The sequence below is a fragment of the Carettochelys insculpta genome, chromosome 3 (assembly GCF_033958435.1).
Source record: "Carettochelys insculpta isolate YL-2023 chromosome 3, ASM3395843v1, whole genome shotgun sequence".
Taxonomy (NCBI): Eukaryota; Metazoa; Chordata; order Testudines; family Carettochelyidae; genus Carettochelys; species Carettochelys insculpta.
In genome coordinates, this window is record NC_134139.1 from 151,231,515 (window position 1) to 151,244,147 (window position 12,633).

At 47.7% G+C, this 12,633-nt stretch overlaps 1 protein-coding gene across 1 annotated transcript in view; it reads right to left on the reverse strand.

The window, feature by feature from the left end:
- Nucleotides 1-11,679, reverse strand: part of CD109 (CD109 molecule) — a 129,109-nt gene extending 117,430 nt beyond the window's left edge. The window contains exons 1-2 of the mRNA XM_074991009.1: nt 11,522-11,679; nt 10,265-10,425 (exon numbers count right to left, since the gene is read on the reverse strand). Of these exons, the coding sequence (XP_074847110.1) occupies nt 10,265-10,425; nt 11,522-11,622 (262 nt within the window). The 5' untranslated portion in view covers nt 11,623-11,679. The remainder of the gene's footprint in view (nt 1-10,264; nt 10,426-11,521) is intronic.
- Nucleotides 11,680-12,633: the final 954 nt, after the last annotated feature.

The window sequence follows — 12,633 nt, forward strand, 5'->3', positions numbered from 1 at the left end:
AACCTTTCTTCATAAGTCATATGCTCTAGCCCCCTAATTATTTTGGTCACCCTCCGCTGGACCCTCTCCAGTGTATCCACACCCTTCCTATAATTGAGGGCCCAGAACTGGACACAGTACTCCAGATGCGGCCTCACCAAAGTCAAATAAAGAGGAATAATCACTTCTCTGGATCTACTGGCAACGCTCCTCTTGATGCAACCTAATATGCCATTAGCTTTCTTGGCTGCAGTGGCACACTGTTGACTCATGTCCATCTTCTCGTCCACTACGACTCCCAGGTCCTTTTCTGCAAAACTACTACCGAGCCAGTTGGACCCCAGCCTGTAACAATGCTTGGGATTCTTCCAGCCCAAGTGCAGGACTCTGCACTTGTCCTTACTGAACCTCATCAGATTTCTTGCAGCCCAGCCTTCCAATTTGTCTAAGTCAGTCTGGACCCAGTCCCTACCCTCCAGCATATCTACCTCTCCCCCTAGCTTAGTGTCACCTGCAAACTTGCTGAGGGTGCAATCTAACCCCTCATCCAGGTCATTGATAAATACGTTGAACAGAACAGGACCCAGAACCGAACCTTGGGGCACTCCACTAGAAACCGACCGCCATCCCAAAATCGAGCCGTTGATCACTACCTTCTGGGCCCGACCTTCTAGCCAGCTTTCTATCCATCTTACCGTCCATTTATCCAATCCACATACCTTTAACTTGCCGACAATAATATTGTGGGAGACCATATCAAAAGCTTTGCTAAGGTCAAGATAAATCACATCCATTGATGTTCCCCTATCCACAGAGCCAGTTATCTCATCGTAGAAACTAATCAGATTGGTCAGGCATGACTTGCCCTTCATGAATCCATGCTGACTATTTCTGATCACTCTCCCCTCCTGCAAGTGCCTCAAAATGACTTCCTTGAGGAGCCCCTTCATGATTTTTCCAGGGACTGACGTAAGACTGACCGGCCTATAGTTCTCTGGATCATCCTTTTTCCCTTCTTTAAAGATGGGCACTACATTTGCCTTTTTCCAATCATCCGGCATCTCTCCCGATCTCCACGACTTTTCAAAGATAACGGCCAAGGGCTCGTCAACAACATACGCCAACTCCCTCAGAACCCTCGGGTGAATTAGGTCCGGGCCCATGGATTTATGGACATTTAGCTTTTTTAGATAGCTCCTAACCTGTTCTTTCCCCACCAAAGGCTGTCCACCTTCATCCCACAATGCATCACTTATCGCATTAGTCCAGGAGCTGTCTTTGTCTGTGAAGAGAGAGGCAAAGAAAGCATTAAGTACTTCAGCTTTCCCTACATCATCTGTCACTGGCTTACCTCCCTCATCCAGTAGGGGCTCCACGCCCTCTCTGATGACCTGCTGCTTGCTAACATGCCTGTAGAAACTTTTCTTGTTATCCTTCACATTCCTCGCGAGTCGCAATTCCAGTTGCACTTTCGCCTTCCTGATAACTGTCCTACATTCTCGAGCTATAACTTTATACCCCTCCCTAGACATCTGTCCCAGTTTCCACTTTTTGTAAGCTACCTTTCTGTGCCTAAGTTTTCCAAGGATTTCCCCGGTAAGCCTGTCTGGTCTGCTCCCATATTTACTTCTCTTGCTGCACATCAGGACAGTTTCTTTCTGCGCCGTCAACAGGGATTCCTTAAAATATTGCCAGTTGTCCTGGACTCCTTTTCCCTTCATGGTAGCATCTATCAGGTTCCTGAAGGAGTCAAAGTCTGCTTTTCTGAAGTCCAAGGTGTGTAATTTGCTGCTCTCTTTCCTTCCTTTGGTCAGGATCCTGAAGTCTACCATCTCATGATCACTGCTTCCCAGGTTGTCCCCCACCTCTACCTTCCCTATTAGTTCCTCCCTGTTTGTAAGCAGCAGGTCGAGCCGCGCACGACCTCTGGTCGGGTCCTTCAGCACTTGTACCAAGAAGTGATCCCCAACATTCTCCAGAAATTTCCTGAACTGCTTGTGTACCGCCATAATGGTCTCCCAACAGATGTCAGGGTAATTTGAAGTCCCCCACGATAACGAGAGCCCGCGATCCAGAAACTTCTCTCAGTTGTCTAAAAAAAGCCTCATCTACCTTATCATCCTGATTTGGCGGCCTGTAGCAGACACCAACCACCACATCTCCAGTGCTGCCTACATCACTAAGCTTGACCCACAGATTCTCAACAGGCTTTTCTCCCTCTATGTACTGGAGTTCAAAGCAATCATAGTGCTGTCTTACACACAGGGCAACCCCTCCTCCTTTTCTCCCTTGCCTGTTCTTCCTGAACAGTTTATACCCTTTCATGGCAGCGCTCCAGTCATGCGAGTCATTCCACCAAGTCTCTGTTATTTCAATCAAGTCCTAGTTCTTGGACTGGGCCAGGGCTTCTAACTCCTCCTGCTTGTTACCCAGGCTTCTGGCATTGGTGTACAAACACCTTAGATAAACAGTTGATCTGCCCGCCCTCACTACTCAAACCAAGGTTCCACTTTTGTTGTACATTCCTCTTTGCATTTCTTCCCGGCCTCCAAGTTCCTTTCTACCCGCAGGGTTTCAGTCACCTTCCCCCAGCAAACCTAGTTTAAAGCTCTCCTCACTAAGTTTGCAAGCCCACTTGCGAAAATGCTCCTTCCTCTCTTGGTTAGGTGGACCCCAACTCTTCCCAATAATCCTTGTGCCCGGAACAGCATCCCATGATCAAAGAATCCAAAGCCCTCTCTCCAACACCACCTGCGTAACCATGCATTTACTTCCTCAATTCGACAGTCCCTACCTAGCCCTTTCCCTTCGACAGGAAGGATGGACAAGAACACCACTCGCGCTCCAAATTCTTTGACCCTTCTTCCCAGCACCACATAATCCGCAGTAACCTGCTCAAGGTTATTCTTGGCCGTATCATTAGTTCCCACATGCAGAAGTAGGAAGGGGTAGTATTCCGAAGGCTTGAGCAGTTTTGTAAGGCTCTCAGTCACATCCTGAATTCGAGCTCCCGGTAAACAGCACACCTCATGAGACTGCAGGTCCAGCTGACGGATGATTCAGTCCCTCTTAGGAGGGAGTCCCCTACCACCACCACCCGTCTTTTTCTTCTGGGGGTGGTGGTCATTGAACCCCTGACCTCTAGGACTACATATCCCCTGTCCTGCAGTAGAAGCAGTTCTGTTGCAATTTTCTTCCTGTGAGGCTCCTTCCAAAGCATTCGCAACCGCAGAACCAGTGGAGAGTGCCTGAAAGCGATTCCTTATCTCTATATCAATGGGGGACTTGTGTACCGGCCATCTTTTTCTTCTAGAAGTTACATGCTGCCAGGTCTCTGCTTCATTCCTTACCACCCTCCCCGGTTCTTCTGCCTGCCGGTGCTTGCAAGATTAAACGCTCCCTTCTGTCAAGGAAATCTTCATCCTCCCTGATTGAGCGTAGGGTCAACACTTGAGCCTCCAGTCCTCTAATTTTTTCTTCTAAAATGGAGACCAGCTTGCACTTAGTGCAAACGAAATCCCTTCTTTCCTCAGGGAGGAAGACAAACATGGCGCATCCCGAGCAGGTAACAACAGCAAATCTGTCACTATTCATGCCTGCCATCCTAGAACAGTGATTTTTAAGGGTCCCTGTCCCCTTCCAAACTCCCACTCTAAACTCCCTGTTTGCAGTCCCCTGGTCGCTTGGACACTGCTTTATAAAGCCCTGAACTGCCTCCAAGTCCCTCCCCTTACTGAGGCCCAGCCAATCAGCAGAGGCTTCTAGATAACAAGCTTATTTAGAAGCCAACAGATTCCAACTGCCAGTCTCAGTTCAGTGAAACTCTTTAAGCACTGCTATTGTTAGTATTCCCCCAGGATTTTTTCCCCTCCAATTGCCTTTGTAAGTAGTTTGGCAAGGACTCAAATTCAATGAACTTCTGACAGGTAAAGGAGCAACTAAATTTATCTACAAGGAAAGATATTGTTCTAAATGCAAGCCTGGACTCACTGTCACTTTGAAATCACCTCAGATTCTCTTTTAATTTATGCATAGACAATGAACAACGCCCATTGTTCCTGCACTTGACAGCTCCAGTCTTAACTAGGCTTTCCAGATATGCTTTGATGGTCTGATGGCATATAGTTAATTCATGTTCTCCTTATAACATTTGGGAAGGCTTCCCACCTTAATGGATAAGTTTTACAGTGAAATACTTACATGCTCTCCATTGGAAACCAAAGCATGTTCCTATGATACTGTAGTTAGACTGTTTTATTTTCGTCCATCAAGTGAGCTTTTGGCCGATTCAGCTGGATCTCTTTGATCCATCACTGGTTTCTTGTGTATGGAAATAAACACCATAATCTGAGACATTGCAATTCTCTGTCCATGGAGTCTAACCTGCATGTCAATAGTCCCGCCACAGTCACTGGTTCTCCAATGAATGTCAACAAAACAATCTATGTAGTTTACAAACTATGCCCTTTTTAACATAAGGAATACTGACATTTCTATATTCCCTTCCATTCAACATGAAGGCTCTTCTAGTATTGGAGTCACCCAGAAAAACCTGTAGCAAGGCCTAATGTTGTGAGGATGTATGTGTCTAGAGTTATTCTTTCTATGCTCTTCTTAGATTTTTCTGAAGGAAATACAAGTTTGTCCTTCCCACAGGCATGTTTTTGTTTACTGTTTACTCATACATATTTTTCCTCCAGTCACAGATTCTGCTTGCAGACATATTCAATGTGTTCCTTTCTACTCCAGTAGCAGTATGCTAGGTCTACAGACCAAGGCATCACATCTAAATGTTCTTGCTTGCTGCATCAGTGGTTGAGATTTTGCTTCTGGTATGTGAAGCCAGGCTTGGGTGATTTGCACTTCTGTATTGTCTGTCTGTGTGAACCACAGATCAACGTGTCATCACTATATGTGTTTCATTTGTTATATTACTTATTATGCAAGGCAAAGATGTGAACCTAGCCATACTGTTACAGTATTTCTCCCATGTCGCATCTCAAAAATCCCTACAGAATTACAACATTTAAAACTGCAAAGCTGTCAACCAGCTGAGACCCTGCCACGTACTTAGAAATATGCTTTTAAGTTTATGCTTAAAGTTAAGCATCTGCTTAAGTATCTTGAAGCCCAAATCATCGGACCATATGCTTAACTTTGTGACCTTATGCACCCTGTGGAATAAATGTGTGAGTAATCACTTCCCAAAGTTAGGCATATGCTTAAGTAGCTTGCTAAACTGGGGCCTTCAAATTAAATTGTACTCATAGGTGCTGGAACTAAGGGTGCAGGGGAAAGAGGGTACTGCAGCACCCCCTGCCTTGACGTGGTTTCCATAATATAGTGGGTTTACAGTTTGTCTCAGTGGTGCCCACTGATGACTAAGTGGGAACCCATTTCAGGTCTTGTGATACACAATACAGTCAATAGTTTCAGATACTCCATCAATACTTGTCCAGCTCACAGGTAGCGCATGAACAGCCGCCACTTCTCTACCCCTGTAGCTAACAGCATCAGAGAAACAATATGTCTCAAAACGATGTCACTACATCAACCAGTTGGCACGATCCAGTGCGCCAACGCTACTGACAGAAGCAACTCCTTCATGACGTAATTCAACACAAGACAGTTTTGCTGTTCAGAGGACAGTTTGAGTTTTGTATAGCTTATTTCGTCTCTCAGCCATACTTACCATTAGGGCCCTACCAAATTTACAGCCATGAAAATCATGTCACAGGCTGTGAAATTCTCTCTGCCCCTTGAACTCTAGCTGTTGCTGGGGGGCAGGGGCTCCTATTGTTTGCTGGAATCCAGCTGCTAGCCCTGTGCAGGCTTCCTCTTCCCCTGCAGCAAGCCACCCGCCACTGCAGGAAGCCCCACAGGCATGCTGCCTTCAGAACTGCCATCCTTACCTCTGTGCTGCTTTCACAGCTGAGATGAGCTCAAAAGGTAGAGCAGCAACAGAGTTTCCTGCAGCCAGGGGAGGTTTCTGGGGGGTGGGTCTGACCACGCCCCAGGAGCAGTCCCTGCAGGGGAAGAGGAACCCCGATCCCAACCCAGCCTAGCTGGGACTAGCAGCTGGAGACTGGTGCACAGCAGGATCGCCCAGCTGGGGTGTCCCCCAGCCACGTCCCTCCCCAGCCCAGTACTTGTAGATTAAAGTGGCCGTGAGCAAACAATGAGAGGACAACAGTGCCCCCAGACCATGGGCTCCTGGGCAGCTGCTCACTTGTAAGGCTGATCCTGCCCCCACTCTAAAGTGACAACCCCAGGCAATCTGTGCTCGCGCCTCCACCAGCAGCAGTGCAGAAGTAGGAGGGGCAATCACACAACACCCCCACTCCCAGTTATACCACCAGGAAATTTCAGATGTTAACATCTAAAACCAGGAAACTGACTATTTTTAAATCTTATTGGTCAGTTTCACAGCCAAAGAGATCATGAAGTTGGTAGGGCCCTACACACAATCTTCTATGCTGCCAGGACAGACCTTCTCCGATCCCCAACAAGCTCCGCTATGAGAGCAAGATCTTGGTACAGTTTACTTGCTTCTGGCCTTGTCATCTTCTCAGCCCTTTATCTCTCGTGCCTCGCTCTTTGCCTTTCCAAGTGGAACCCCAGAGGCACTGAGACCACTGACAAGGGAGAATGAAATCTGCTTTACAGCTTTCACTGAAAGCCCTCTGAGCGGCCACATGGCTTTAACCCCTAAGGTCACAAGTTCAATCCCCGCCCCTGAGAACTAGGGTCCACTGACCTTACACAAGTATCAAATGGAAAGTCTGGAAAAATACAAAAACTGAGAAGAAATATAAGTTGGGGTTAAAATTAAAGACACAACTTTACCATAAATCCTTTCCCCACTCCTCTCTGTGAAGCAATAAGAGTACCACATAGACTCAAAAACCTGCAGCCTGGAAGTATGATATGGCTCTGAGAGAAGCGCTGTCTCACACAAGCCATGTAACTTCGCCAGAATAGTTCCTGTCTGAATTACATCATATATTTAAAAGGATATGCATTAGCTGAGTTATACATATATGTATGAGCTTGGTTACCATGAATTGGATGGAACCTTCATTTAAGATACTTGCAAGAGATACTAAGGGGCCCCACTTAAAACAAGAAGAATGGAGACTGCTCAGAAATTAGCATCACAGAAAAAGAGAATGGCACTTGTAGAGTCATACAGGCACAGAAGCTGAGAAAGAAAGATAAGCAGCAGCCTGGAAGTATGACGTGGCTCTGAGAGAAGCCTAGAGAGAGATTCTGGGTCAGGAGTGCTAGCTGAAAGATCCTGAGCCTAGGAGAAAACATGAGACAGTTTCTTATTCTGGTTTCTCCTTTGTTCAGAGAAACAGGACTTTGTTCATTCTCTGTAATTATATAGAATTGCCATCAGATAGCTATAATCAATTTCTCCTCTTAGCTGCAACAACCTGCTAGACCCTGGACTATGGTTAGCAGCTCGGGCCACAAGGGTAACAGCAGGTTGTCTGTTTAGAGCCTCAGTCTGGGCACCCGAAGTTCTCACTGACATTAGCACACTGCACAATCAAGTGTACATATTATAAGCGCCTTGTGGCAGGAACTTGTCTGGTCCTATGTCAGCAAATTACCTGGTATCCTTTTAGGCATTAAACAAACAAACACTAACAGCCCATACCACGTAAGCTAGACTTGCTGTCAAGAGAAACAGAGGAAGATAGGCAGGAAAGTAAAAAGAGAAAGGAAGGTCAGGAAGAAAAGAGCAACTTTTACAATAAATATGAATTCTATTTTCTTGCCAGGAACAAAAGAGCAGAACATCTGAATATTCAACCTCTGACAAGAGGAGGAGGGGGAACGAGCTACTGTAAGGAGTTGAAATACAATATAGAAATAGCTGACCTGTCTTAAACACTTTCTGTGTGTATCTTCTGTTATTTCAGCACTTGCCACGTATTCATTAAAAGAGCATGATTTACTGTGTGCAATATAACTATACATTATAGAGTAAAAGCTTTATTGTCCAGCATCCCTGGGGAACCAAGCACGCTGGATAATAAAAGGTACCAGATATTCAAGCTGGGATCAACAGCCAGCCTTGCTCTGACCCTTATCAGTCCCCCTGAACAGGCAGCAGACAGACAGCCCCACTATGATCAGCTAGAGAAATTCAACCTGGACTGATTGTTTAGTTTGGAAAAAAGAAGATTGAGGGGGGAAATGATAGTAGTTTTCAGGTATCTAAAAGGGTGTCATAAGGAAGAGGGAGAAACCTTGTTCTTCTTGGCCTCCGGGGATAGAACAAGAAGCAATGGGCTTAAACTGTAGCAAGGGAGGTTTAGGTTGGACATTAGGAAACGGTTCCTAACTGTCAGGGTGGTCAAACACCGGAATAAATTGCCTAGGGAGGTTGTGGAATCTCCATCTCTGGAGATATTAAAGAACAGGTTAGATAAATGTCTATCAGGGATGATGCAGACAGTATTTGGTACTGCCATGAAAGCAGGGGACTGGACTTGATGACCTCTCAAGGTCCCTTCCAGTCCTACCATTCTATGATTCTATGATTATTTTTCATAAATCACAGAAATCACTTCTACAATGTGATACCCTTGTTAAACAGCTTTCCTCTCACAGCTGTGATTGAACCAATATGTCTGATTGTCCCCACTGAAAGGCCCTCTTGAAAAGAGATGAGCTCATGTGGAGAAGCTTGCAATACCCATACTCTATCAATCAGGTTTAAACACGGAAATTTGAATATCTTTAACAGACACTAAATTCAGTACGTGTTGCATTGGGTAACTTCAGAACTTTTCTCCTTCCCTTTAACAATAACAGGAGAAAAGTTCTGAAGTTACCCAATGCAACATAATGGGCTCTTCCCCCATCAAACACAGCACTAAATTCTTGCCCTGCTCCCCCCAGCTCTGCACTTCTCCAATGGCACAAAGCAGCTTGGAAGCTAGCTTATGCAGCTACCTGGGAAATCCCTTGTGTTTGGCCAGCACCACTGTTTTTAATCAGAGTACCTCTGTGCTCCAGCTAATCCTAGCTACCAGAATTGCCAGTATGGACCATAAACACCTGAGCACACATTATGGCAGCTCTCAGACTGCCCTAAACTTACAACATTAATGGGAGCAGTCGTCAGCCAGCACCAGAAGTTCAGTGGTTCCAAACATGGCCTTTACCACCTGAACACGTATAGCTTAGAGCCAGGGCCACTGCCTCAAAACGAAGAGAGGCCTTCTTACTGTATTCTTCTGACTGCTGGAGAGAAGTGACGCTGCCCTTGGGGTGAGCAGGGCAGTCTCCTCCCTGCACTGGGCTCCACTTTTTCTCAGTTTGCCTAATATACATAACACGGGGCGCTCAGTTGCTTTCTGAACAGCTTTGACACATCACATGCTCCTGCCTGGTCTCTGAATCCTCCCAAAATACATAAGAGAAAGAGGAGGGTTCTGTACTGGACTCATGTAGCCCCAGTATCCAGAGTCCTTTCAAGATCCAGACAGCTATCAAGTCATATACATGCCCCACGACACATATTATTTCCGAAGAGCTTATGGTGAGATAATGGGTACACACACATACAAACCACTAATTAATCAGTAAACAATTCCACTTTCAGATGTATTTTGCTGGAAATAGGATTCTTCTTCTTTGATACTTCGTAAAATAAGTCCACAAAAATTCATAGTTTAATGTATATCAACAACTCTTATATTTCAGGGAATTTAAGAAGAATAACCTACATTTAAATCTCTCCAGGCCAGCAACTCTTAACCAGGGTTATTTGTACCCTGGAAGCACACAGAGGTCTTTCATGGAGTATCTCAACTCATCCAGATATTTGCCTAGTTTTACAACAAGCTACATAAAAAGCACTAGCAAAGTCTGTACAAACTATATTTCATACTGACAGAATGAGAAAGGAAGCAATTTCTAGTACAGTACAACCCCAGTTATGCAACATTCCACTTTATCAGACACTGCCAGGTGTCAGCTAAGCACTCCTCCACCCCTCACAGCAGCCAGCAGCCGAACCAAGGCAGCCAGCAACTCGCCCCAGGGGAGGGGGCAGTCCCACAGCAGCCAGTTCCCTCCAAAATCTCATCCATTGTCTGACGTTTTGGGTTATCCAACCATCCATCAGTCCCATTTGTATCTGTGGACAATTAGTTTCTAAGTGAGGTGAAACTTGGGGTTCACAAGACAAATCAGCCTTCAGAATGGGGTACACTATTTTGGAAAGGCTGACAGCCACTGCTCTAGGCTGTTGCTACCAACTCACCTTTTTCAAAGACAATTTCCCCATGCAGCACTGTATCATTCTCTCTGAGCACTTGACCTCCCACTGTGACTTGCAGAGGGCTATTTGTCAGCAGAGCTACTCCAATAGTCACATTTGCACCAGGCCTGATAGTCCGGGGTCCTGTCACCAGAAATGTAGGTCTGGAAAACATAAGAGGTGAATAAGAGAAAAATTAAATCCACTCATCATAGTCTGGTATTTGATAATCTTGTCTTACAAAAGGTAGTATGTATACTGATGACAATTTCTGTTTTCCACACACACCCTACTGCATGTTGGGGCAGAGGCTTAAACAAGTATTACTATATGAGCCAAATATTTTTGCCTCCGTCTAACTGAGGGAAAATGCATTGAGGATACTTTACTGATAAGCGTAGTATCAGTGTCAGTGTACAGTTCAACCCATTCATTCTTTCCCCTTTTGGTAGCTTGCAATCAAGTCTGGAAAAACCCTTATAAATTAAATTCCCACAACACAGGAAATACTGTAGGCAAGCAACTACTCAATGCCAGCACAGAGACCCATTAATGTCAACAGAACCCACGGCTGACACAGGCGGTCCACCCATCCCTACGAACCTGCAGGATCAGGGCTTATTGTCTCTTATTTTCCTCCACCAACTTCAGTGGGAGGAGGCTGTGCCTTCAAACTAAAAAAAAAAAAAAAAGCAACGGAAACCCCAAAGGATCACCTAGAAGCTGTGGTTAGTCTGCACAACTCCTGGAAAAGAAACAAGAAAGGAAAGAGGAAAAGCCACACCCGTCTCAGTGAAGACAGGCTAAGGTAATTTCGTGCACAACAGATTTAGCCTGCGAGAGGGCAAACCGTAGAGGAAATAGATATAAAGAGGCAGATCCTAGCTGGCAGGTTGTTGAACACATAGCACCTTAGCACACACAACCGGGGGGAGGGGGGTTCCTCGGGCTCCCCCGGCAGGTGGCGATGGGCTGGGGGAACACGAAGGCGAGAATGCGAACGGCACGTGCGGGAGGCGGGGAGGGGGGCTCTGAAGCCAGCTCCCCTGGTGTGCAGTGCGGGGGTCACCCAGGAAGAAGCCGTCTCGGCGCCTGTTTCTGGAGCCGAAGGCCGACCTGAGGCCCCGATCCCGTCCCGCGGGAAGCTGGGGGGCGGAATCCGCCCCAGGCAGAGCCGAGTTCAGGCCGGAGCGGGGCACAGCGCCCGGCCCCAGCCCGCCCGGCCTCCCCCCACCCCGCGTCGCTCGCCCTCGTCCATACCCGGCCGCAGCGGCAGCCCTCAGGGTCAGGAGCCACGAGACGAGGCGAGCCCAGGCGAGCGGAGCGGAGCCCCGCGGCGCGGCGCGAGCAGGGGACAGCATCACGCAGCGGGAGCGGGAGCGGGAGCAGCAGCCAGCCGCCGGGAGGGAGGGAGGTGGCTCGCCTGGCGCTGACCCCGCCCCAGGGAGGAGTCCGTCCACCCGCCCGCCTTGTGCTGCCCGAAAGCAGCTGCTTATGGAAGCGGTGGCAGCTTCGCCCCCCGGGATGGCTCCACCCCCGGCTTCACGCGGGCTCCGACAGCCGGACCCGCGCCCGGACACAACCTCCGGCCCGTCCCCGCCTGCAGGGCCGGCGGGAGGCGGCCTTTGAAGTCTGCCAGCTAAAGTGCGCGCCCCTCCGCCGGTGCCCGCCGCTGCAAGCTGCCCCCTCCTCTCCCGGCCCACACGGGGGCCTCGCCCCGCCCCGAAGGGCGAGCTGGAAAGTAGTGCGGCTGGGTGGAAGAAATGTGATCACTGTCCTAGCGCCTGAGTCAGACTTGCAGAGAGACGGTGCGCCCGAGGGGGCATCTCACAGGGGCGTCTCCTAAAGGCGTGTGTCAGCGAGAGCCATTGCTAGTCTCAGGGGCTCGGGTGTGCTCTGCACAGCCCCGCCTCTCGCCCTTTCTGCCAGCCGCTAGCCACAACTGGCAGCCCTGGAGCAGCTCAAAGGCGCACGAGGTTCTTCATTAGATAAATGTGGGAAAGACCCACTTTCTCAGGCTCTGGAGCAGAACTGAGCCATCAGCCCTTTGTTTTGGGAAGCTAAAGGCGAGCAGCGCTACCCCTCTGAGGCTCTAGACAGTAAACTCATTCATATCCAGCAGCCCCAGGACCGGGAGCTTGCTGGGTATTCACATATTCTGGATAATAGAGACTACTGAAGAAGTGGGTCTGTCCCACGAAAGCTCAGCAGCAAATAAATCATTTTGTTAGTCTTTGAAGTGCTACATTTCTGCTGTGTTGTTTTGTTGGAGTACAGACTAACACGGCTACCTCTGTGTTACTATGGACAATAGAGAGTTATACCTAGCAATGCATAGCACTAAAGAAAAACAAGATTAGCTATTAAAAAAC